We start from the raw sequence: 26,329 nt of genomic DNA on the forward strand, positions 1-26,329 counted from the left end.
CTGTTAGGGCATAGTGCTGTGCTTCATCACTAGAGTGAGCTGGAAAGCAGATTTGGGTCTACAACTTTAAAGAGTTGTAAAGATGTCTTGCTTTGGTCTACAGGGTAGGATTATGTTTGTTGGGGAGAAGAGGGGCGCTGGTTGCCCCACTAGTGTAAATAACAAGCTGTTTCTCCAGTGTTTCATGTACTAGCCCACAGGTATACACTAAAAATAAAACTTACATCATTTTCTTGTTAAACGCTCACTAGTTCTCTGTCTAGATGGTGACCCAAGTTACTTAAAATAATTGGATTTGAGGTAGATTGTTTCTCAGTTCTGTTTTTTTGGGATTGGGTTTTTTGTGTGTATTTTTATCCGTTTAGTTTTCCATGCTGTTTTTAACATGTTAGAAAACTAACTCGCTACACAAATCAAACTGCAGTTGTCTAGGCTGGGGAATGTTAAGTGAACACTGCTAATGTTTGTTCTTACACTCACTGTTTAGGACAAAAACAAGCTTATGGATGCTCTGAAACATGCCTCCAACATGCTTGGTGAGCTGCGGACTTCTATGCTATCTCCAAAGAGCTATTATGAACTCTGTATCTTTTGAATGGTTGATGGGGAAAATATTTGAGGTACTGTGCACTGCAATCTGTGTAGTTGTGTGCCTAGTAGTAACATGAAATCCCCTTGGTCTCCTCTATTGTAAAATCAATTTTTTTCTTAACGTTGCTTTATTCAGTTTTCTTTGTCTGCTAGAACTGTTCTTTATCCAGATAAGCTGAAGAAGGGAACACACTAGCTTACTGTGGAAAGAGATTGTTCATTCTTGTTGTATAGTATAAAGTAGTCCATAATCACTTCAGAACTCTGTGGGCCTGACCTCTTAGAAGATTCTGTATGGCATTATTAAAAACTACAATGTGCGCTGAGCGAAGAGTTAGAACTATGGAGCACCTAGATTTTGCTGAGGAAAACTAGGGAGTCTCTTTAGTGTCAGTACAACCCCTGCCTACCACAAAAGAACATGCTGCAGGTGTTAGCTGCCTTTTTTGGCCCCCTGTGTGCATTAGCTTTTTCTTTCTAAAAGCTGGGAGACTAGCTTTTCTCACTTCTCTTCGATGTGATAGATGAATTGAGGGAACATCTAATAACTTTTCATGTAGCAAATATGTTGTTGACATGCAGAGAAATGAGGGGGTTTACTTTCCCGCTCTAAAAACTTAAGGCAGTAAGTGTGTGTGTGTGTATATATGTATATATATATATATATATATATGTATGTATATATGTGTATATATATATATGTGTATATATATATATATATATATATATATATATATATATATATATATATATAGAGCTAAGGATGGGGATATACCTCTGTGAAAGCCATGACCTTCCCCACCACTCTTCATTTTGCCTAGTCCAATGTGCCTTTGCTTCCACCTTCTACTGCAGTATCCTTGCCCCCAATACTTTCTCACTCCTCTGCATGCTGAACACCTTTCTCCTTCAAATATTTCAACTTGTAAATTCAATCTTTCAGCAGTGATGCCTTGTGAGAAACTGTTTCAGTTCCCTGTGCATGACTTAATGTTTGTCTGTTTGGTTCAGATTATAAACTCCTTGGATGGTATCTTCCTCTTGGTACTGTTGAGAAATGGGTATGCATATCTGTTGTGGTAATGTTTAATCCTTAACCATAAGAGAAAAGATATGGCTATTTCTGATGAGCTACACTATTTGGAGGTATATCTGACAGATGAATTTGCCAAGGGAAGGAAAGTGGCGGATCTTTATGAACTAGTACAGTACGCTGGAAATATTATCCCGAGACTGTAAGTAAATGAGCAGTGAAGAAACTTTCTTAACAAATGAATACTGTTTTTCTAAAATGTCTTGCTCCGGGGAAATTCTTGCCTTGGATTTTGTGTTCTTGTCTCCTGCTTCAGAGCAGGATTTCAAAGTATTCTGAAGAAGATCTCTGTATCTGGTAGCGCAGGAGCCTCTTGATTAGTGTTTTGAGATATTTAGGCCCCAAATGCAGCTTTTGTAAGTAATAGTTGGATTCTCCCAGTCAAATACTTCCTTTTTAATTAGCAATTTAGTGAAATAAAGTGTAAAGTTGCACTGACTATTAATATAAATCAGCTGTTAGAAACTTACATTTTTATTTAACTGCTTCTCCAGATATCTTGTACTGATAAGCCTAATTGTCATAAATGCCAAATCTTAGCTGGTGTAAATTGATCGCACACAGCTGAGGATCTAGCCCTATATGTGTGAAGATAAGTGGGAGGTCTCTTTTTTTCCAATTGCTTATGTTCAGTTGCTAGCTTGGGGAATAGAAAAAACACTTTTAAGTATATATTAAATATTTCTGTAGTTTATACGTTCTTTTTAAAAAACAGAACTGTGGCATGTCTCTACGTCTTTTTAATAAAAGCTCTTAAATCAGTCCACAGGAAACTTAGAATTGAAAAGCTAATTTTAAAAAGTGACTATCACATGGGAATGGAGGGGCTTCAGTTGAAGAATTCCTCTTCCCTTTTTTGATCCTTAGAAAAGGAAGTGACTTCTGATTCTTAGTCATGTACTTCTCTTAAAGTTCACTAAAGAAGATGAAACAAAAATTAAACTTATACAACAGTACAATAACTGAACTCAGATGCAGTACACTTGAGACTACTGCAAAGTCTTAACTTTTATTAATTGCCCTAAATACATAGCATTCTTTCTCCTCTTGTTGATTTAGCTTCTGATCCTGCAAGCAGCTCTGTGTGAGTGTGCCCCTGTGCCCATGTAGAGTCTTCAGGGATACTCTGCAAATACGGAAGTTTGTCTAAGAGGAGATGCTTGTAGGCTTGCAGTGTCAGTTCCCTTCTAAGACCATGGACCCATAATTAAGTTTTTATGATTGTAAATCCTCACATCGTCTTCTGGGTGTTAAATAGAACATTGAAGGGCAGCGATGCTTGGAGGAATGAGTACAGGGCTGGGGAGTCAGAAGAACCTGAAGTCCAATTCTGCTATGCAACTGGCTCACTCTGTGGCCTTGGGCAACTCACATCATCTCTTAGGGCTGGTCTACACTACCACGGTACATTGATCTAATTTACGCAACTGAGTTGACGTAGTTACATCCATTTACTGCGATGGCTACACTGTGCTGTGTCGATGGGAGAGCATCTCCCGTCAACTTCCCTTACACTTCTCAGGGAGGTGGAGTACATAAATAGATGGGAGGAGTGCTCTCCCATCGATTTAGCATGTCTCCACCAGACTCGCTAAATCGACACTCGCTGCATTGATTGCAGCATTGCTGATCTACTGGTAAGTGTAGACATGCCCTAAGTTTCTCCTTCTGTAAATGGAAATAATTCCTGCCCACCAGCCAAAAGTGGTGTGCATTGGGGGCCACTGATTTGTTAATGTCTGTACAATGCTTTGAATATATAAAATGCTGTAGTAGGGCCAAGTACTTGTTGTTACCCAAACTTAGATTAAAAAAGCTTCTTTGCCCACCCACTCCAAAATCTGTGCCCCACATATCACTTCATTTAATTCTTTCTCATCCTTTCCAAGTATCTTGTGAGAAGAGAGGGGTAGACCTGCCTCTGACCAGGTTATTGTATACATGTATCAAGACAAGTTTTTTCCAATAATACTTAATCCACCATTTTAATCAGAATTTCTTCAACTCTTGTTTTCTTTTCTAGCTATCTGCTGATAACAGTAGGTGTTGTGTATGTCAAATCCTTTCCTCAGTCCAGAAAAGATATCCTGAAAGATTTGGTAGAAATGTGCCGCGGTGTCCAGCATCCTCTAAGAGGCTTGTTTCTTCGAAACTACCTTCTTCAGTGTACCAGGAATATCTTACCAGACGAAGGCGAACAGACAGAGTAAGAGAAATGTGGTGCAAGCACAGAGTGGCTTCATCCTTAAATGAGGAATACATGAATAGTGTTTATTCTCTATGATCTTGTAAGGCTTGAAATAAGTGCATATTTTAAATAGAATTTGTTTTTTGTATTTGTTCTTTGGCTAGACAATGTAAGTCCAGTCTCTAGTGAAGACTTAATGGTTTAATTCCTGGCAGGTGACCTTAAGAGATGCTTTGTATGCTTGGGCAAAAAACCCAAATTTAAATATAGCTTTAAAATGGCCTCACTAGTCAAAACAACATATCCTCATTTTCCTCCTTCCCCCATGCACCCAAAAATATTTGTAGAACTTGGTCAGTAACAACTCATGTATTGACTTTTAAGTTTGGTATGTAAGCCTTTTCTGTTTTCTCTTACTGTGGAAAGTAGGATTTAAGATAAAATGAGCTCTGGTATTCAAGACGTATTCTCTACAGTAGAGAATATTTAATGTTTTAAATACATCTCTGGTATGCAAAATGTTTTCTGGCCATTGTGGATGTGGACAAAGTGTGCTATAGATGTATTTTTTTATGCTATCTGCTACTGACTCTGTCCAGCCCTGTTTTTTCCAACATGGTTCAAATGCTAATGTAGATTGGGGCTATTGTATCTGTATTTGATTGATTATAGATTTCTTTTGTCACATTCTCCTAAAACTAAAATTCCTCTTGATCTAACTTTAAAGTTCATGGTGGAAAGTTCTTTCCCCTTTCAAGGGGACGGTGGAACATGCGTCTTTTGTTTTAAAAAACAAAATGCGTGTACACACACACACACACACACCACACACACACACACACACACACACACACACCCCTCTTCTATGATAGAAGCCTTACCCTTCTTATTTTTAACCACTGACCTGATTTCAGTGAAGAAACCACTGGTGACATCAGTGATTCCATGGATTTTGTGCTGCTGAACTTTGCTGAGATGAACAAACTCTGGGTGCGAATGCAACACCAAGGACACAGTCGAGATAGAGAAAAGAGGGAGCGGGAAAGGCAGGAACTGAGAATCCTAGTGGGAACAAACTTGGTTCGCCTTAGTCAGTTGGAAGGTGTTAATGTGGAGAGATATAAACAGGTGAGATTTCTTTCATCTAATACTTAACTGTATCCATATTTACCAGATGAACAAAACATGAATAGAGAGTTCCATTGTCTATGAAAGTTATTAGTTTCACAAAAATCAATATAATATTTGGTGCTTTTGTAGCACTGTTTTGTTTATTTGAAGCTCTCAGAACGTTAATGAAATCTCAAATGCTCCAGGAGATAAGTAAATTCACCTACAGATAGGTTAATAAGAGGTCAACAAGACAAAGTGATATGCACAAGATTACACAGTTGGTGACAGAAATGGCCATTCAACTTTGAGGTCTTGCCTCCCAGTCCCCCAATCTGTGTACTAGGAAATAATAGTTCCCTTTATATGCATATATGCAAGGCATGTGTACAGGGAAAGGAGCCAAAAAGATGGATGAAATGATACCTTTCAAAGCATTCAAGAAATTGACTACATTCTTGTTCAAAATAATAGACCCCCCCCCCCCGAAAAAAGCATCAATACTAGTGAATCCAGATGATCCAAAAAGCTGGAATGTCCCCTGAGCTATCTGAACAGTTTGAAGTAATGAGAAATGCTTTTGTAAGCCATTGTAATTGTCTTCAGTGGCATTTGCCTTGAAGTAAAGTGGGAGAGATTTATATAAATGGACATACCCATCCGTAATCTGCCCAGTGAGTAAGGTGGGTGAGAGAGCGTGCGTGTGCATGTGCCTCTGAGAACTCATTTTTATATTTTCAGTAAGAATGGACATTAGATTCTTCTCATTACTATTTTAGTGTCAGTGTACAGCCGTGATTTTTATGTTGATACCTAGTGAGAGAGAATCTGACTATTGCTGTAAAACGCCAAAGTTTGTACATGCGTAGGCAAAATGAAAATTTATAACACTTGAAAAATCTGATTCAGGATTTGTATAGATTGAGGAAGTCAATGGGGGAAAAATATTGCAGCATCTTCCTTCCTTTTACAGATTGTTTTGCCTGGAATATTGGAGCAAGTAGTAAACTGCAGGGATGCCCTAGCTCAGGAGTATCTCATGGAATGTATTATTCAGGTAAGCTGCAGGAGGAGCAAAAGTAGCTTCATTTGATTGGGGTGGCAATGTTTAAAATAAATGACTTATAAAGTGTGTGGGTGTATTTATTTTATTTATTTATTTATTTTGTGGGAGGTGGAGGGCTGGGTGCTAAGCAGTTGATCTCTGTGTCTGTGTGTTTTTAAATACTAAACTAAAATGTTTGTTTATTGGCCCATATAACAGACGCTGGGAATAAGTACTTTTTTTATATACTTTTTGTAATGGCTGTCAAAATATTTGTCTTGGCCCACTGGGTAAATCTGCATGTTGCTTCTTGAACGTTAGGCCACTTAATTTTCCTCAGCCCAGTCCCTTATTATTCTTAATAGTACCATAGCTGCTGTCACTCCTTTCTCATAGGTGATAGAACAGTTTTTGTTTGGGCTTCTGGGAGTATCATGAACTGCCTTGAGCCCAGTTCCTATATGCTGCCCTCTGTCTCCTGGTACTAGCACAATGGTTTGACAGACTCTGCAGCTTGTTAGGAAAGCTGGAGGTGTGACTGTCAAAGCTGCAGCTAGTTTATCCCATTTCCTCTCCCCTGCATTTTCCGTTATGGAGGTTTGTAAGTTCTTCAAGGCAGGCGTGTCTACATTACAAATAATTGATGGTAACAGCTTTGCTTGTGTGCTGTGAGACTATGCAGTCCTCATCTGCATCATGTCATGCCCAATCCACTTCTGTTTTGTATTTTGCCTGTTGCCCTGAAGTGACGCCAAGACTTCTCTTGCATAGTGTGAAGTGCAGTTATCCTGCAGCTATTTTCTTTAAATTAGTAGCAATTTTATCACGTTACTTCTCCAGAGAGATGAGTAACTAAAGGTGTATATTGTTGTTAAACTTGGTAATTCTTGATGTGAATTTTAGGTTTTCCCAGATGAATTTCATCTCCAGACCCTTAACCCTTTTCTCCGAGCCTGTGCGGAATTACACCAAAATGTGAATGTAAAAAACATTATCATCGCTTTAATTGACAGGTGAGTATGAGGAAGGATTTAGCTGGAATAAATATTGGCCAAATAGAATTTACAGTACTTAATAGCTTGAGCACAAATAGCTGAGGATCTACTAGTTTTTTTACTTCTCCTATTTGATTTAACTTTGTTTCTGTATCTTCTAAATTTCAGTTTGAATTAAAATCCATGAATCGCTTGTCTTGAATGATTTCATGTTACTAGATAAGCACGTACTTCCCTTACGTTGCTTTCATATTAATTTCCTTTGTCATAGATATAGTATTTAAAGAAGTAATTGTGTCTGCTCTTTTTTGAACTTTGCATTTTCTGTCCAGGAGAATTGATGACTTGTAAATTCTGGTTGATGGATTTTTCTGGCTATCTCCAGGAAATGAGTGAATGAACTTAGTCACAATAATTAAGAGCTCTGATTTGGAGTCATGAAACAAAGCAGCAGCCACATCAGAGGTGGCTGCATGTTAGAAACTGTTATGCAATCTCTTGTTTGAGCGTCTGTGAGATCCAAGCATTTATTTGTATTTACAAAATATGCAGCATTTTGCATGTCTTGAATGTTGTGAGGAGGAATTAGTTTGAGGAGCTAAAAGTATTTTGTTCTTAATTTCATAGTTTACCAGCAGAGCTTTGCTCCTGTTCCCAAGAGAGCTTTTTTTTACCTCTTGGTATCTTTTTAAATTGCAACAGTTGATTTTATTTGAACTATAAATACCTGAATAAACTAAAGAAAATGTTTTGGCCTATATTTCGCCCTTATGGCAGTGCTCTCCAAACTTTTTACCTATTGACCTGTCCCCCCCATCTCTTGTCTGCCCTCCCTCTCCCAACCAGGAGTGGGGCTGCAGCTCCAGGAGGGGTGACGCAGACAGGAGTAAGGGGGCTAAGGCTGGGAATGGGGCTGGGGCCAGGAGTGGATCTGGGTGGTGCTCTCTCCATCCCAATCGCACCCCCCGAATGTCCCTCTGTGCCCTCTAGGGGGGCATATCCCACAGTTGGGGGACCTCTGCCTTATGAGGTGCAAATTGGTACTGTGTGTGTGTGTGTGTAATATAGTGTCAGTGAGAATGGGAAGCGCAGTTGGAGAGTCAAATCACTATCTCTATGCAGTCACATCAAAACAAAGATCTTACTCTTATTTGTTTTTTCCAATATAAACATGTACACGTTCTGCCATACTACATTATGAGAAGAGAAACACGTAAGTACTAAAAGGGCTAAGCTTCCAAAGTGAACAGCAGAGATGGCTGCTGACCATGGCTTCCTTTGTATTGAGTAAAAAACGATATTTAGGTTATGCATCTTGGATTCCAGCCGAACAAAAGAATTTTATAACCACCCAACATATTCATGAAATATTACATCCTCAGTCTAGTATGGAGACCACAGTAACATCTATGGTGTGTAGCCTCATGTCCAAATCAAATATGGTTTAGTTATGTGCGGGAATAGGCATGCAGCTTGGTTTCATAGGTGGATGTCGTACTCATGGTTGAGCTGTTACCTTTTATTAAAAGAAGCTTAATAGGAGGTAGCAGAATTGGCTGCTAGAACTCTTGTATTTGCTGTGTAACCTTCCAGCTCTTACAAAGAGGCCTGTTGTGTAGCAAAAGCTGGAGGTCAGAAGATCACCTGGATCCATTACCAAGTGAGAGTGTCAGTGCCAACATTTCAGAAGACCCATCTCCCACCATAAATTGCATAACAATCTGACCAGAACTAAAACAAAATCTCTGGATCCTATGGAACTCATCAGCTGCTGGCTGGTATCTAACCTTTGTGATGGTGATAGAATCTAGCAAGGAGCTACTTCTGATGTTCTGGACACCTTGCCAGGATGCAGGCCAGGAATGGAAAGGAAGTGGTGCTCTTTGTGCTGGTGGATGACCTCTGCTTGACTGAAGGCAAAAGTAGGATGCTCATTCTCTTACTACTGGATCTGTCTTTGGCAGCGTCTGCTTTTGATTATAATGTAATTGCGGCACAAATGCAGGGGTTAATGGAAAAGCCTAGAGATTGCACCCATGGTTCTTGTCAAGTCAGACTGTGAGCAGGATTGGTTCCTTCGCCACAGACCACTCACTTGGAGTTGTCCCCCCTCTTCCTCCTTCGTAACATCTGCAGGAAGCTATTGGGGCAGATGGGAGGCAGCATGGTCAGAGATGGCAGCGTTATGCAGGCAGGACCCTGCTTTACAACACATTTTGACCTTAATAGTAGCATTGTTCAGATATCCGAGTATCTGGATCATCTCAAGATGTAGAGAGGCAACTGACTGAAGCTGAACCCAGATGAGATGGAGGGATGCTTGTGGGGAGCAAAACATCTTGAAGATCTAACCCACCACACTTATCAGAACCCTCTGTTCAGGGAGTCTTCCCAGAAATGGCCAAGCTGGTTTGTAGCTTTGGAGTCCTTGACTTATGACTATTTCTGTCCACAGTGTGCAGAAATTCTGCCTTCTGTTTTGCTGCTGGCCAGGATACTGTTTCTCTACTCTGATTCTGCAGCACTTGACATATGTTCTGCTGTCCCGGCCAGCTGCCTTGGGGCCACTGCAGAAGCAGGAAAGGAAGGTGTTTTGGCTTTCAGGGAGCTGCCTGCTCCTCTGCAAACATGCACCTGCAGCTGTGCAAAGTGTGAGGATGGGTTGATCCTGGCTCATGGAGCCTTGCGGCCTCTAAACTAAATCATTGAGGCCCTTCTTTCTCCCTTGGTTGGGAAACAGAGCATGGCAGACTGACCTTTCTCACTTGCCTCTTCTGTAATAATAAGTCTGAGCAAACTTTGATTGAAATCCTGTTCCAGATGTCACAGGTATTGCAGATGAGTAACAGGTTTTAAAGCTGATTCCATGCATACTCAGTGAGGGTATTCCTCCCTCTTCCCCCTGGACTCCTTTTAGTGAGGCAGTGGAAGAAAACCTATGGTACAGTGGTAAGAAAGTAACTAAGTGGCATTGCTTGGAGTTTGGCAAAGTCTCTCTGTATTGTCACGCAGCAAAGCAAACGTTACTGGCTTCCTGATCTTTTGAAATGTTTCCTCTCCCCCCAACACATCCTGTTTCCCTTGTAACTTTAAATATTGAAACAGTGCTGTGAGCATGAATGATTTCTCTTATGGTTGTAACTACTGGGCATAATTCTAGCTAATTACATGACGTACATAACAGATAAATATCCCCTCTTGTCTTGCTTCCATTCTCAGCAGATGTGGATTCTCTCCATAACATGGAAAGAAATTGATCATCAATGCTTCCAGCCATAATCTTGCTTCATGTTTTGCCCTGCACAAGCAGTGAAAGTCCTGGACTTGCTGATCTGATTTTTTTCATGTGTACAGACAGCAGTCAATATTTATCTCCAATGCACCTTTCTCTTGAGACCAGTACAGAGATGAAGTAAATAATGTTTTGTCAGCAAATAACATGAAATAGTTGTGGGTACATCAGAATATGACCATTGTCTGACTGTCCTCTGCTGCAGAGGTGCAGGATGTTTGCCTCATATTTAGGAGCATGAATTCAAAAACATACTGAGGCCTCCTGTTCTCCTTTATTTTATTCTTTCCTTGCTCCCTGTTATTTGTCACCATTCATTCTCAATCTCTTTTCTTGGGGCTAGTATTTCCCAGGCTGTGCTAGTTGTTTATTTTCATGAAGATGGCTATGCCTGGTGACCTCTCCCATGAAGAACTTCCTACTCCATGTCCAGTAGGTGTTAATACATTGAGTCTATGTACATGACTTTATTCCTCTTTGTGTGTGTGTAACACTTTATCTAAAGTAAGAAGAATCTAACCTGAATGAGCTTCTTTCCTTTCTCTGTTCACAGGTTAGCTTTATTTGCTCACCGTGAAGATGGACCAGGGATCCCAGCAGATATTAAGCTTTTTGACATCTTTTCACAGCAGGTGGCCACTGTTATACAGGTGTGTTCTGAATACAAAATGCAAATCTGGTCTTTAACAAACTAGACATTTCTCTCAAATTTAACTTATGCTACTTCAAATTTCAGTCTAGACAAGATATGCCTTCAGAGGACGTGGTGTCATTGCAAGTATCGCTTATTAACCTAGCTATGAAATGCTATCCAGATCGTGTTGACTATGTTGATAAAGTGTTGGAGACAACTGTGGAAATCTTTAATAAACTTAATCTGGAGCAGTAAGTGAACACTAATTTTCTTGTGACATATGAAACTTTTCTGTACTTTCTCTGGGAGCAACTGTATTTAGTTTGGCTTTTTTTAAAAAACACCCTCCAAACCCCTACCGTCAGCCAAAAAAAGAGGAGATTGACATGTTATCTTAAGTATTCATTTGTTTGCTAGACTGTAAAATGCAGTTTTCAAAGGGTTAGTGATGACATCCGTCTTCAAAGGTGCTAATGATTTGGTCTGTAAGGGTATGTCTGCACTGTGGTTAGACTATGGTGGCTGGCCTGTGCCAGCTGACTTCTGCTCGTGGAGCTTAGACTGAGGGGGTATTGAATTGCAGTGTAGGTGTTAGGGCTTGGGCTGGAGCCTGGGCTCTGGGATCCTCCTACCGTGTGGGGTTTCAGCCCGAGCCAGAATGATTACACCGCAATTCGACAGCCCCTTAACCCTAGTCAGCTGGTACAGGTCAGCTGTGGGTGTTTAAATGCAGCATAGACGTATCCTGAAATTACTGATGAAGACCCAATAGTGAAGAGACCCTGAATAAATTAGGTTGTTGATTGGTGCTAACCTTTGTCCTAGGTACACAGATCTTTTATAAGACACCCCTTGGGGGTGGACAGCATTCAAGTTATATTGTAGGAATACTAGATTATTCCTGAAAGAGCTATGATATGATCTTCAAGGTTTCCTTTTGATGTCTGAAGAAAAATCAACAAATGCAACTCTAGGAAGAGTTGAGGAAACACTTCACACTGTATAGTGTTAAAGTAATGTCATCATATTTCTTAATCTCTAAAAATTACTCAGACTTGCATTCTTGCATTCCCTTTTACCTGTGATTCATACTAAATTGAACAGGATGCTTCTACTAGGTTAGCTCAGTTCATGGTGTTCAGGTATCTATTAAATACTACTTCGGAGGTCCCTTCTCTCTCCCGCCAGTAAATAGGCAATTTATGGGCAAACCCTGCTCCCGACTTTCAGGCACAGAGGACTTTGCTACAGTGAAATTGATTCCACTCTGAGGTGGGGGCAGGATTTGGAGAGTCTCTACGCAGGTTCACACGACCTGCACGCAGCTGAGCTCACTACCTTGCGGCCTCCCTTTGCACAGTTTCACAGTGATCTAATTATGTGTACTGGCCATTCCTCCTCATAAAGGATAAGGAGAGGTGGGATGGCATAGGCATGGCTATTCTGGTCCTCCAGTTGTAATGGTAGTTGTAATGCAGTTCTGCTACTACTCTGGTCTGGGAGGCCAACTCCTAGTGTGTAGCCCTGCTACTTGGGATGCATGCTAGAGGCAGGATTTGTGCCTTAACTTCCACCTTAATTGCCATCAAAGATGGCCTGTGTAGAGGGCTTTTTCTATGCTACTACAAGCAAGTAGTTGAACAAACATGTTGAACAATGAAACTATATTGTTGTGAAACTCTTATTTCCGCCTTTAGCTTTCACTAATTTTTTTTAAATATCAGTAAACATATATGATTTCTAATTTTCTTTTACTGTCTACTTATATTCTAGTATTGCAACAAGCAGTGCTGTTTCAAAAGAGCTAACACGGCTTCTAAAGATCCCGGTTGATACCTACAACAATATCCTGACAGTTCTGAAACTAAAGCACTTCCATCCACTCTTTGAGTACTTTGACTATGAGTCCAGAAAGAGTATGAGTTGTTACGTGCTTAGCAATGTACTGGATTATAATACAGTAATTGTCTCCCAAGAACAGGTATGAAAGGATACAGCTAAATATTAACTATCGCAAACTTCAGTGTTTTTCTGTCTGCATGAAGTCTTGGAAACCAACACTAATTGACTTCATGTGGGGGGGGGGGGGGTGTCTCATAACCATAGTCTAACCACAGCATAATTTTGCACATGATTTTCTTTACCATATGTAGTAGAGTTACACTCCCCCTCCAAAGTTATCTAGGTCGTCTTCACTCATTTCCCTGATCCACTGTGCCTAAACCTCCAAGATGTTATCAGAGGAAACTGGCTAATTGATGAGTGGAAGTTAAGTGTGGCAGGGACTATGTAAAGTCTCTCGCTAAAAGCAAATTTACCATTGGTTTTTTTGTGTTGTTTTAATCTAAGGTATTTAAACAACTTTTTTAAAAAAGTACCTTACACACATTTGAAGAGATTAGATCTACTGTTCATGCAGAGTGGGTGCTGTTGTATTATGAGGGTCACCCTTCAGAACAGGATGAACTATATAAACTAAGGAATCTTTTAAATTATAATGAAGTCTCTTTTCCCAGTGTGCTTTGGGTGCTGTGAATTGCTTTTTAAAATAGTAATGTAAAGAGTTTGTGTTCCTGATCAGTAACTCTTGTTTGTGCTGGTAGGATCTAATGTATGGGCTTGGCTCATGTTTGATACCACTCTAAGCCTCATTGGATATCTGGTGGTGTCCTCCTTACAGGTCGATGCAATTATGAACCTGGTATCAACTCTGATCCAGGACCAACCAGATCAGCCTGCCGAAGACCCTGACCCTGAGGACTTTGCTGATGAGCAGAGCCTTGTGGGAAGATTTATTCATCTTCTACATTCAGATGACCCTGATCAACAGTATCTGGTATGGTTTTAACACTTCCACATGCATTCCACTCTCTTCAGCATGCCACCTGTGTAATAGCTTAGACTATCATTTGTTTATAAGGTACATTTTAATGCAGCTGTAAGCAAAGGAACTAATTTTTAGATCTTAGTTAGTTAATAATACTGATCAGGGTGCTGAATGCTTAGACTTCCCTATACACAGGTTGACTCTTGTGTAAATCTTGGTGCTGCAGAAGTCCAAGAGTGATTACAGCTGTTAATATTTCTATCATATGGGCCAAGTTGTCTGAAGTGGCCTTCCGTCTTCAATTTCAAACAAGTAACATCTGTGCACTGTCTTGCATGTATCAGTGTATTCTGGGTATATGTGAACATAGAGGCAGTCAGAGAATGTATCCCCTTGTGCTATCTAGTCATAGACAACGTGCAGTATTGCCAAATCTATATGGGATAGGTGTCTACTATAAATAGAGACATAATCGTGTCCTTAAATATTAAAACAGAATGGAACAAGTAGCCCACTAGAGCATGCTCCTAGAGTGTGGATTACAACCCATGTTTTCAGAGTCTCACCATTCCTCTGCTGTCAGCCGGTATTTGTGAAACCCACTAGCAAAGTGTGCATCTCCTCTCTCAGTACACATAAAGGCTAAACCCTGCTGATGAGCCATATGGTTGTCAATCAAGTTGCCCAGGCAACCTTAATTCTTACATTTCCAAACATCTGAGTGCTCAACTTTGCAACCTTAATGTTCTTTGACTTTTTCGTGTGTGAAATACTATCAATATAGGAAAGGCAGGTTAAAAAAGGGACAGAAGCGTCTCTTGGGATTTATTTTTATTTGTACAATCACCTGTGAATTGCTATGAGTGATACAAGTAGTGTGATGTGGCTTTTTTAACTGTGCATTTTCCTGTTACTCCAAATGTGTGTGTTTGGGTATTAGTAGCGTTTGTATTCAAGAATTCATTTACTAAAGCCATGCAGTCAGTAAGCAGTAAACTGATCTGGAGTACACTATCTGCTTGAGTTCTCGTTCTTAGTATACATCATGTGATCATTGTAAACCCAAATACACACTGGATACAACCAGGTATTTTTAAACTAAGTTTAGAGAGCTGAAGTTTAAATCCAAACTAAATTCACAATGAAGATGGTATACTAAAAATGCCAAGGTAGAGAGGAGGGTTATGTATACTATTAAATTGAACAGAAAAAACTTGCATTTTTTAAGTTCTCTTTAATGCCCATCAGTAATGCATTTGATTTGGTCACTACAACCTTAACTCTGACTACTATAGACTTATTTTTGTATAGATGGGGGCTGTTTGACTTATTTTTTTGTATTAATGTAATAAGTGTTGTTCACTTTAGACCGTCTGGTTAAGCCTAACACTCCTTTAATGTAGATGGTCTCTTCAGGAATGATTTACTAGATGACAGTGATCCTATTAAGGGTTTTCATAATGGAGAAAGGATCAAATTACAAGTTGTGATGAATGAAGCAGCTACCCTAGTGTAGCAATTTCATTGTTACATGGTGAGCCATTGATGAGTACTCTCATCCATTTCTCTGCCTGCCTGTGCTGTGCCCCCACTCCTCCCCAACAATTAAAAAAGAAAAAATCTATGCAATATGTGCATGCAGCAATGCTATTCCTGAGTTCTGGATTAAGATCAAAATATTTTTGTGCTGTCAGCTTTACACTGACTTGGAGAGGTGAGGGTGCTTAGCATGCTCAGCCAGAATTCTACATCTTGTGGAGAAAGGCTTCTGTGTGGCACAAATTGTTGGGTAATGGCCCCCTATAGAAAGGATCATGTATTTAAAATATCAATGCCTATATGTAAGTCTGACAAGCTGATATGCCTGTAGGGAGCTGTTGCAACCCTTATTGACTGGACTTTTGTGTTAGTAATTTGAGAACCCTTTTAAGTGTACTTCAGAAGGCCTCCACCCTTATGGTGTCAAGACACCATAGCTACTAAAGTGTAAGGCTGATGTCTAAACTGCCCGCGGGGGGGAAGAGTTCTCCTCATGGTATGGGAAAATGTTTCTACCTGCATCTTGCAGTAAAATCTCCCTTTCTCTTCACTAATTCATTGTCTTAATGTTAGTTTGTGCAGGGGTTAGTGTTTGTTAAATGCATATGTTAAGCAATGACACGAGCCCTCTTTTTGAGTACTGTCCCCTCTGTTGTGACTGGAAGAAGAGGAGCTGCAGGAAGTAGAAGTGTGATGAATAATTGGGTAAAGACCAGTCTTCAGGGGGCTGAGGTCAAAAAATGCTGGTTTCTAGGTGTTGATACATGGTCTTAAGTGACCTTGGTTCTGAGCCTCTGAGGATAACTTTTGTTTTTATGCTATAAGAGGAGCTGTTGGTAACTGACCTGTTGGTAACTGAAAACAATAAAATCAGTATATTTTTAATAGAATTGATTTTTAGCGTACAACTACACTGATTGCCCTGAACTTTTCATTAGTTGAATGACTTGGATTAAACACTTCTCAGTCCACTTCAACTGAAGCTATAGTCTTCTTAAAAATGGTTTACCTGTGTTTCTTCCTCTAAAAATGTGACATTATCAATCACACTGACCAGTAAAGTAGTCCTGGAAGCACATCTTTTAAATAGCTTTTTTGAGGGGTAGAATTCTATAAATTGCTTTTTTCTGAAGCTGTTAGAAAGAATACAGGAAATTAAGAGGGAAACAGGTTGATGGCTTATTGATGAACATCAAGGAATCTTATATCAGGATTTTCTTAAGTGATTTTTTTCCCTGTAATTTAAATCCTCACAAGATGTTGTAGGATGCTGACAGTTGTTTGCATGTAATATCTAAGATTTCAAATATCTCCTGTACAGAATGCAGTGCATAAATCAAATGCAAATTGGATCAACATGTGGGATGCATTAAGAGCTTAAGCAGGGAATAATGAAGGAGATGAATAAATGGTCTGCTACTTACTCTGATCTGTATTTTACATATTCAATGTAGTTGTAGCAGTTGTTCCAGTATATTAGAGAGACATGATGGATGAGAAAATATCTTTTATTGGACCAACTTCTGTTGGTGAGAGACATGAGTTTTTGAGCCACAAAACTCTGATAGACCCTAAAAATCATAGACTGAACAGAGACTGGATTTATGGCTTATTGCGACAATCTGTAACCCCCTCTCTTTGCTGCAGAGGTGTTTAATGGGCCACTTCCTTGAATGTATGTGCCTGCTACTTATGCAAAGCAATCTCTTCCACCTTGCGTTTAGCAGGGATACTCGGAGTATCTTTCTGAGACCCAGAGAAGAGCTCTGTATGGCTCTAAAGCTTTTTTGTCTCACCAACAGAAGTTGATACAATAAACCAGTGGTTCTCAACCAGTGGTCCACTGCCTCCATGGGGTCTGCAAGCCCTTTCAGGGGTCTGCAGGGCCCCTTGGCTGAAACCTGATGCCCTGAGCCCTGGCACCTCCCCATAGGGCTGAAGCCGGGAGTGATGCGGGGCTGAGCCTGGGAGCCATCCCCCCGTTAAAGCTGAGAACAACAGGGCTAGGACCCTCTCCTCTTCCCACAGGGCTGAAGCCAGGAGCAGTGTGTGGCTTCAGCCCCGAGCCCCTGCGCTCCCCGTGGACAGAAGCCCTGAGCCCGTGGACAGAGTTGGGGGAAGCACAAGGGTGTTGCCTCCAAAACTGCAGTGCCTTACCCAGAGTGTGGCAGAACCCTGGCAAAAAATGATATTACCTCACCCACCTTGTCTCTGCATTTACATGTAGACTTTATGTATGGAAAAATGAAGGAGGAGAATTATTTGTATATGCAGAGTCAGATTCTTCAGCTTTTTATATTATTCGTCGAAGAACTCTTCAAAATCATGTTAGGAATATGGTATACTAAGAGAGCTCAATGGCTATAGTAACTTGACATTTTAATTCTGAGACCTGGATAGGGATTATCAATTTATTTAAAAAAAAATGCATTGTTACAAATGTCACTCAGATTTCCAATTTAGAATAGCATCTTTTTAGGAACGTCAACAATCATTCTAATGTGGTTCTTAGTGGGCGGGGTACATTTTCTTCATGCAATAAGTCTGAAAGGGGTCTAGAGTGTTACTTACCTATAATTTTGATTGGCATTCTTAGAACAAAGATTTGTGCTTCTAATTCCCATAACACAGTGATTTGGTCTGATTAACTTTTATTTATTGTGATGTATTCACTATTATCTCCATTCTTGGAAAAATGCCTTGATTCTGACAACCTTGTATGTAGGGATCTCTGACCTTATTTGTAATAGGAAAAAATGAAACTTTTTTTTAAATAGGAAGAAAAAGCTGAGGTATAAACAGTTCACAGCACTAGGCAGAATGCCTTCTTGATGAACTGGCTTTAGAACTAGCATGTGGTGGAACTACAAAAAGAATAATGCATGGACAGAGCCAACCAACTTTTGGGGAGGGTTGTACGTGGAAGAGAAAACGAGAAGTTTGACCTAACTTAAATGTTTGGAAAACTCGTGAGTAAAACTCTTTATGAAGAGCAGGGAAGTGGTGCAAACATATCATGGGTGTAAGAATAAATATGGAGATAATGGGTACTTAACTCATATTGTGTTGACCACCAAGACTTACTGAAAAGGTACTTTGTGTACTTTGTGTGATAGTAATTTTTGCTTTCATTGATATGTGAAGTTTCTGCGTGTTCTGGGCTCCACTCTACATGTGTGCAAGTTAAGAATGTAGTTTGCACCCATTAATGTAGCTGGCCATGAAATTCAGGCATTTGCATGTGAAGACAACTAGCTAGATGCATTTGTGCATACAGTTACCTAATGCATTTCCAGTTGTGGTAATTACACTGACACACATACAGACAGTAGGCATGGAGCTATAAATAGTGCACTTAAAAACAAAAAAATGAGACCCTGAATTTCTTGCTTCAAAAGTTCTAGAAATATGAAAAGTGAAAATCACCCCCCCCCCCTTTTTTTAAATAAAATGCAGATCTGAGGAATACACTTCAGCCAGACAAGCTAAGTTTTTGCCTATTCCATCTGGCTTATCAGGGTGACTAGTCTTAACCAAACTCACCTGTAACCTATCAGGTTGTATTTAAATTTTCTGTCCAATGGCTAACTTTGCTCCATACTTCCAATATTCTCCCCGACAAGGTAAAAACAAACGTATTGACTTGACATCAGACAATATTGAGCCAGAACAGTTTTTTCTTATGACAGTATGTTTGTTCTGCTGGTCACAGTGTGAGGAGGGTCACACTGCTGAGTCACACAAAGATTATTAGTATGTCTGCACAGCAGTTAGACACCTGCAGCTGGCCTGGGCCAGCTGATTCGGACTTGAGCTAAGGAGCTGTTTAACTGTGGTGTAGACATTTGGGTTTGGGCTGGAGCCCAGCCTTCTCACAGGGAGGGTCCCTTTGAAGCTCACCTTCTGAAACATTTCTCTTCACTTTTTAAGAAGCATTCAATGGATCAGTGCCATGAGTGTATCAGAAATATAACACAAACAAAAAGGGTAATAGAAGGAATAAGCTAATTTTTGTAGTTGTTAAAAGACAATATTTTATTTATAGATTCTAGGACTGGAAGGGAACTCGAGAGGTCCTCAAGTCCAGTCCCCTGCCCTCATGGCAGGACCAAATACTGTCTAGACCATTCCGGATAGAGGTTTATCTAACCTACTCTTAAATATCTCCGGAGATGGAGATTCCACAACCTCCCTAGGCAGTTTATTCCAGTGTTTAACCACCCTGACAGTTTGGAACTTTTCCCCAATGTTCAACGTAAACCTCCCTTGCTGCAGTTTTAGCCCATTGCTTCTTCTATCTTTAGAGGCTAAGGTGAACAAGTTTTCTCCCTCTTCCTTATGACACTCTTTTAGATACCTGAAAACTGCTATCATGTCCTCTTTTAGCCTTCCTTCATATGTCACGTACTCAAAACCTTTAATCATTCTTGTTGCTCTTTTCTGGAACCTCTCCAGTTTCTCCACATCTTTCTTGGAATGCGGTGCCCAGAACTAGACAAAATACTGCAGTTGAGGCCTAACCAGCGCAGAGTAGAGCGGAAGAATGACTTCTCGTGTCTTGCTCACAACACACCTGTTAATGCATCCCAGAATGTTTCCTTTTTTTGCAACAGCATCACACTGACTCATATTTAGCTTGTGATTCACTATAACCCCTAGATCCCTTTCTGCCATACTCTTTCCTAGATAGTCTCTTCCCATTCTGGATGTGTGAAACTGATTGATTGTTCCTTCCTAAGTGGAGCACTTTGCATTTGTCTTTGTTAAACTTCATCCTGTTTACCTCAGACCACTTCTCCAATTTGTCCAGATCATTTTGAATTTTGACCCTGTCCTCCAAAGCAGTTGCAATCCCTCCCAGTTTGGTATCATCTGCAAACTTAAGTGTACTTTCTATGCCAATATCTAAGTCGTTGATGAAGATATTGAACAGAGCCGGTCCCCAAACAGACCCCTGCAGAACCCCCCTTGTTATACTTAACAGGTTATACTTATATTTAAGAATAGTCCTCCTGTCTTTCTGAAAGACTAATACCAAGTTTGTGTTTGTGTTTGTCTTCACTACAGTGTTAGCTCAAGGTATAACTCAAGTGTTGTCATTTACCTGGCTCCTGTCACCACACTCTCTCACACAACTCAAGCTAGAGTTTAGTGCTGCTTTAACCTTAACTAGCTGGCCAGTTTGTGTGTGGTTTAAAGCTCAAGTGCTGCTAATGCTTGAATTAGTAATGCAGTGAGGATACAGCTACAGGACATAGCTCATTAGCTGCCTATCCAATTGTTCTCTGTGCTGAGGGTCTTGCAGGGTGGCCTCTCTGTTAGCTTGAGTTACTAGTCTCTGTTGCTGTGAAGACAAGCCCACAGACTGGTCCTGCACAACTCAATACCCATTTCTGAGTCACCTTCTGGGACTGAAAATGACACCTATGTTTAGTGGTGTGGCTGTGGGAATATTTAAATGTTAAGCAATTATCAGCACTTGCAGAAATGGAAAGTAATTTACAGATGTTTAGGATTGGAGTTGTATACAAAAACTACAAACAAGAAGTAACTTGAAGGTGAATCTCAATATGCATTGAAAAACTGCTTTCTCTATAACTATGCAAGCTGTTTCACCCTGTGCATATGTTGTGCTTAAAACATGCTCTCAACCTTGGGTTCTCAACTCTTAATACTCCTTCCAGTCAACAGTCTTGTCAAAAGGGGCTATGCACACAGTGCACTTGTCCAAGCACCTTCATGTTTTTTTTTTAATGTTTTAAATTGCTCTCCGGAATCTTTTTCAATGGACTGTTGTGGTATTAAATTAGTAGATTTGATCTGAGAGGTCTAAAGCTAGCTTTGTATTCATTCACTGAAAATAATTCCCTAATCTCTAAAGACACAAGCCACTATATGGTCCAAAAAGCAAATGTGAAAATATCTCTAGGCTTATGAAAATAATTTTACTCCTTTCATTTTAGATTTTAAACACTGCCCGGAAGCACTTTGGTGCAGGTGGAAACCAACGTATTCGTTTCACACTGGCACCCTTGGTTTTTGCTGCATACCAGCTTGCCTTTCGCTACAAGGAGAATTCCAAAGTGGTGAGTTACGCACATTTTGTGTACTTGCTTCTAGGCCTGTCCTCCTAAAAAAAACATAATCTTTTGTTTGTCTAAAATTTACTGTGTAGTTCAAAATTTTATACAGGGTTTTAAAATCTGATTTCTTCATCTTCTGAAAGCAGATAATAGATAAGAGCACAAATCAATTTCTCAAGCAGCCAAGAGTTGTTTTTTTGTTTTTTTTAATCCACTCAGTTTCCTAGCTAAAAAATTTTATGAAACAAAAATTGGATGTCAACTTGGATAGTTCTAGATCAAAGGTGGGCAAACTATGGCTCACGGGCCTGTCCTGGCCGGCCCCTGAGCTCCCAGCAAGGGAGGCTAGCTCCTGGCCCCTCCCTTAGAGCCACAGCATGCTGTGCCACCAGTGCTCTGACCCGCTGCTCCTGCCTCTCTGAGCAGTATGGTAAGGGGAGGATGGAGGGGTTTGGATAAGGGGCAGTCAGGGAACGGGGCGGTTGGATGAAGTGGAGGTTCTAGGGGGAGGTGGTCGGGCAGTCAGAGGGCAGGGGTCCTGGGAGGGGGCAGTCAGAGGACAAGGAGCAAGGGGGTTGGATGGGTCGGGAGTTCTGAGGGGGGCAGTCAGGGGGCAGGATGTGGGAGGGGGCAGATGGGGGTGGGGACCAGGCTTTCTTGGGGAGGCACAGCCTTCCCTACCTGGCCCTCTGAACAGTTTTGCAATGCTGATGTGGCCCTTGGGCCAAAAAGTTTGCACACCCCTATTCTAGATTATGTTCTGAGACTGGAAGTGGCTGACTTTAACGACCTGATATCATGCAGCGAATGATTAAGGGAGCATACTTCAGGTGACTGCAGTGAAATTGCTACTTAAAATCAGGCTAGATACCTGCAGCTCTAAAAGTGCATAAAGTTAAAATAAACTATCTTTAAAAACGTTAGCCCTTTTGAAAGCAAATAATTCCATATCTCAGTTTAATTATAATGCAGTAGCTACTAAATTGTACATACTTGAAAAAAATTCTGCAGAGTTTACTTCACTCTGGCCCCTTGAAAACTAGCAATCTCACTTCATCCAAAGACCTTTTTGTTGCAGTAAAACGTTTGTTCCACACTTTGTATGATGTTGTTGATTGGTATTGGAGATGTTAGACCATTCCTCATCCAAATATTTTCAGGGTGAGCATCAAAATCTGTTATGTAATTTAAGATTATATTTTATAATGACTCCTGTTCACAACTCTCTTCTTTACATCACGTGTACATTCACTGTTTTGTGGTTGGGCTGACTTGCTTGTGAGCATTAAATATAATCATGGTAACTGCGCCCCAAAAGTGGGTATACATTTCTGTGGTGGGGAAGGGGATATTTAGTGCTACTTTTGAACTGTCATAAATAGAAGGTTTTTCTGTGAAAGACAACTGAGAATTCTACACCAAGTTACAGTAGTGCAAACAGATTTTTGTGTGATTAAACATTCTGCTTTCTTAATTAGTGTGCAAAGCTGAATGAGATCAGTTGAGAGAGAGAATAAGAGTAATGAACATATTTTGATTTCTTTCCTCTCCTGAATCTTACCCTTCTTGCTGTTGTGATGGCTTAGTCCAAGATTTGACTTAACCGTATTTCTTTAGGATGACAAATGGGAAAAGAAATGCCAGAAGATCTTCTCTTTTGCACATCAGACCATCAGTGCTTTAATCAAAGCAGAACTGGCAGAGCTGCCTCTGCGGCTTTTTCTCCAAGGAGCACTGGCTGCTGGAGAAATTGGTTTTGAAAACCATGAAACAGTGGCCTATGAATTCATGTCCCAGGTAACAATGATGTTGCTGAATATTTTTTTTCACCTGCATTGCTTTAAAAACTTAGTGTGGCTAGTTTGTCTTTGTTATGGGTTGGCTATAGAAATTAAATCTGTCATTTAACTACAAAGATCGCTGAAGGTGTGATTCTAGCAACTGATCCTCTTCAGGAAGAGACCCCTGAATCTTCCCTTTTACTCCTGCAGCCCCATGTTATGTCTAGCTTCTCCCTGCCTGAACAAGTGCTTTAATTTAACAACTTCTGGAGCACAGCAGTGCCACCTGCTGCTCCAGCAGTCCTTTCATTGGAGAATGTGGCTTCTTCTGACCTCAAATGCTGCTTCAGCAAGTTTTCTAGTCTCATTCCAAAGCTACAGCTACCTGTCTGATGTGGCAAAACCCGAAGACATTTATAATAAGCTTCAGAAGTTGCCGTGTTGAGTTTTCATACTGGGTCCTGCTGCTAAAATCCACAAAACTTATTTCAGATAGTCCTTTTTATCTGAAAATGAACCACATTTATTTCATAGATCCTTGTTGAATAACTCCTTGAGCTAACTTTGCTCAACGTTGACCAGATTACTGGAAAACAATGAATGTTTGAGGCCAACCTCTTCTTTGCTCTTTAACACATCAAATATGAAGACTGGGAGAGAACTGTTTGAAAGTTGTCCCCCGCCCCTCACCCCACCAGAGTATTGCCCTGTGTCTGCAATGCCAGGTGTGAATAGTTGAGACATGCAGTGTGTGCTGTGCTTCACTGTCTAATTGTGGGTGGTGTGGGACTTTTAAAAGTTGTGTATAGAATCTTGTTTTATGAAAGTGAGACTGATATTGTCAGGTGTGTGTGTGCGCCCAGTCTTTTAAAATAAGAGGGTCTTTTCCTCATGAGACACTTGCATTGCCTCTTTACGAATAGTTTTTATGCTGGACATTCATATCAGTGGGATTTACTACCCAGGGTCACTAATTTACCCCTTACTGGCTTTATCATCCCCTGTACAATTTTACATATTCTGGATATAGAGTGGAGCCTGCACCAAGGGTTGTCTGTAATAGGAAGCTCCTTGTCTTAAGCAGCCATTTTAACTAAAGGTTAAGCAAAGCTTTACTAAAGTTTTTGAGAGTATTTTAAAGATGATTTGTAATAGCCACAAGGTTTTTTGTTTTGTTTGTTTTGTGCGTGTCTTTGGTGGCTGCTTCAGACAAGCTTGCTTGGTTTTTTTTTTTTTTCTGGCTTTCTAGCTTGGTTCTTTGCATGCAGGAATTAATCTGTGTCCTGTTTACTAAGTATTCAGCCTAAAAGTGTGTATGGAATTCCACCCACAAAGCTCCAAAGAGCTTTTAGAACACGCACTTACTTACATTCCCTTTGCTGATAATGCTGTAAGGAACAGTAATTGTAACTTTGTTTCATCTCCTCTTCTCTTGGTTGTATTAGGCATTCTCTCTGTATGAAGATGAAATCAGTGATTCAAAAGCACAGCTGGCTGCAATCACCTTGATAATTGGAACATTTGAAAGGATGAAATGCTTCAGTGAGGAGAACCATGAGCCTTTGAGAACTCAGTGTGCACTGGCAGCTTCAAAGCTGCTTAAGAAGCCAGACCAGTGCCGGGCTGTAAGCACTTGTGCCCACCTGTTTTGGTCTGGCCGAAACACTGACAAAAATGGAGAGGAGGTAGGAGGGCATATTCACAAAAATTTTAGGTATTTTCCCACCATTTGGGTGTCTGACTCTTTTTCCAAAGAGTTTTTTTGGTTTCATGTCTATGAAGACCTTAGATAAGCTATGATGTAAAGTCTGTTTTATGTTATCTATTACAAAACAACTAAATTTGACTTTCCTAAAACTTGGCTTGATGAGAACTACAAAGTAAGTAAAATAAGCTCTGTAACTAAAAAGTTATGAACATCTGAATAATGCAAATTTTGAAAGGCATGCAGTTAAGGACAGACCCCGTATTGCCTAAAATCAGTAGAAAAAACTATTGACTTAAGTGGGAGTAGAAATGAGTACTAAATTAACCGCAGTGCCATATTGAAGTGTTCATTTATAGACTTATTTTATTGTGTATTCTGTGCAGGTAACTTTCAAAATGACAAAGTGGGTTCCAAAATTCCCCCCCCCCCCCCAAACTCAAAGCAGCAATCCTTGTTGAGGACTTGACCAAGTTTCATACTTATCTGACTTTACTGTAGTCCTACTTCATGTGTAGAAACGATTGCAATTTTTTTTTAAAAGGGGAAAATTTAACACTTCAATTACATGGAGATTAAAGGGATTTTTCTCAAATTAAATTTTAAAGGCCCCCTTCCTGCAAAGATCAAGCAACAAATTCAGCCCAGTTGGTGACTCTTTCAGAAAGTTTTAGTATGATAAAAACTTACACAGGGTTTATAATGAAAGCTTTTGCCACCTTAGCTAGAGCGGATGCCATTAGGCAAGTATGTACACTGATGTTCTGAGACAGTAAATATAAAGCTTTTTAAGAGAAATGTTGGTGCATTCGTAGTCGTGTCTCAAGGAGTGCTTGTATGCTCTTAATAGGTGGGTGAATTTATGTAGGTTTTTGCTTGTCCTTGTGCTTAGGCTATGCAAGATTCCTGGTACACAGGTGTTCTTGACTGTTGGCCACTCAGGTGTTGGTTAGAATGGTGTTGAAGGCTTACATTTGTCTCTATATATAAACATTTTGTTTTCTCTGTCTTTAGCTTCACGGAACGAAGAGAGTAATGGAATGCTTGAAAAAGGCTCTAAAGATAGCAAATCAGTGCATGGATCCTTCACTCCAAGTTCAGCTCTTTATAGAAATTCTGAACAGATACATCTATTTTTATGAAAAAGAAAATGATGCGGTAAGTGAAGATGATGTAATATAGAACCATAGGATTTTTCTTACTTGAATCCTATTTGAAGTTTTTCTTACACTACAGTTTATACCCAGCTCTCCTAATGACGTGACTTAAATGCATCCCGTAGCACTGCTTACTTAGTGTTGCCTTTGCTTGACAAAGTAATGGATCAGTTCTATGTCTGGGGAAAAAAGGGGATTTTTTTCAAAGTTATTGCAATTGCCATTTGTCTCCTAGTTTCTTGGAGGAAAGAGCTGTGCTGCTGTAGTGTTGATGCTTCTTACATTGACA

General features: G+C 40.1%; 1 protein-coding gene across 1 annotated transcript in view; it reads left to right on the top strand.

The window, feature by feature from the left end:
• VPS35 (VPS35 retromer complex component) overlaps positions 1-26,329 on the top strand; it is a 45,093-nt gene that overhangs the window by 16,389 nt on the left and 2,375 nt on the right. Inside the window, exons 3-16 of the mRNA XM_030581263.1 lie at positions 488-584; positions 1,703-1,826; positions 3,708-3,890; positions 4,787-5,000; positions 5,956-6,039; positions 6,931-7,040; positions 10,868-10,964; positions 11,051-11,199; positions 12,722-12,929; positions 13,629-13,784; positions 21,278-21,400; positions 23,015-23,194; positions 24,624-24,863; positions 25,898-26,041. Of these exons, the coding sequence (XP_030437123.1) occupies positions 488-584; positions 1,703-1,826; positions 3,708-3,890; positions 4,787-5,000; positions 5,956-6,039; positions 6,931-7,040; positions 10,868-10,964; positions 11,051-11,199; positions 12,722-12,929; positions 13,629-13,784; positions 21,278-21,400; positions 23,015-23,194; positions 24,624-24,863; positions 25,898-26,041 (2,109 nt within the window). The remainder of the gene's footprint in view (positions 1-487; positions 585-1,702; positions 1,827-3,707; positions 3,891-4,786; positions 5,001-5,955; positions 6,040-6,930; positions 7,041-10,867; positions 10,965-11,050; positions 11,200-12,721; positions 12,930-13,628; positions 13,785-21,277; positions 21,401-23,014; positions 23,195-24,623; positions 24,864-25,897; positions 26,042-26,329) is intronic.

The sequence above is a fragment of the Gopherus evgoodei genome, chromosome 12 (assembly GCF_007399415.2).
Source record: "Gopherus evgoodei ecotype Sinaloan lineage chromosome 12, rGopEvg1_v1.p, whole genome shotgun sequence".
Taxonomy (NCBI): domain Eukaryota; kingdom Metazoa; phylum Chordata; order Testudines; family Testudinidae; genus Gopherus; species Gopherus evgoodei.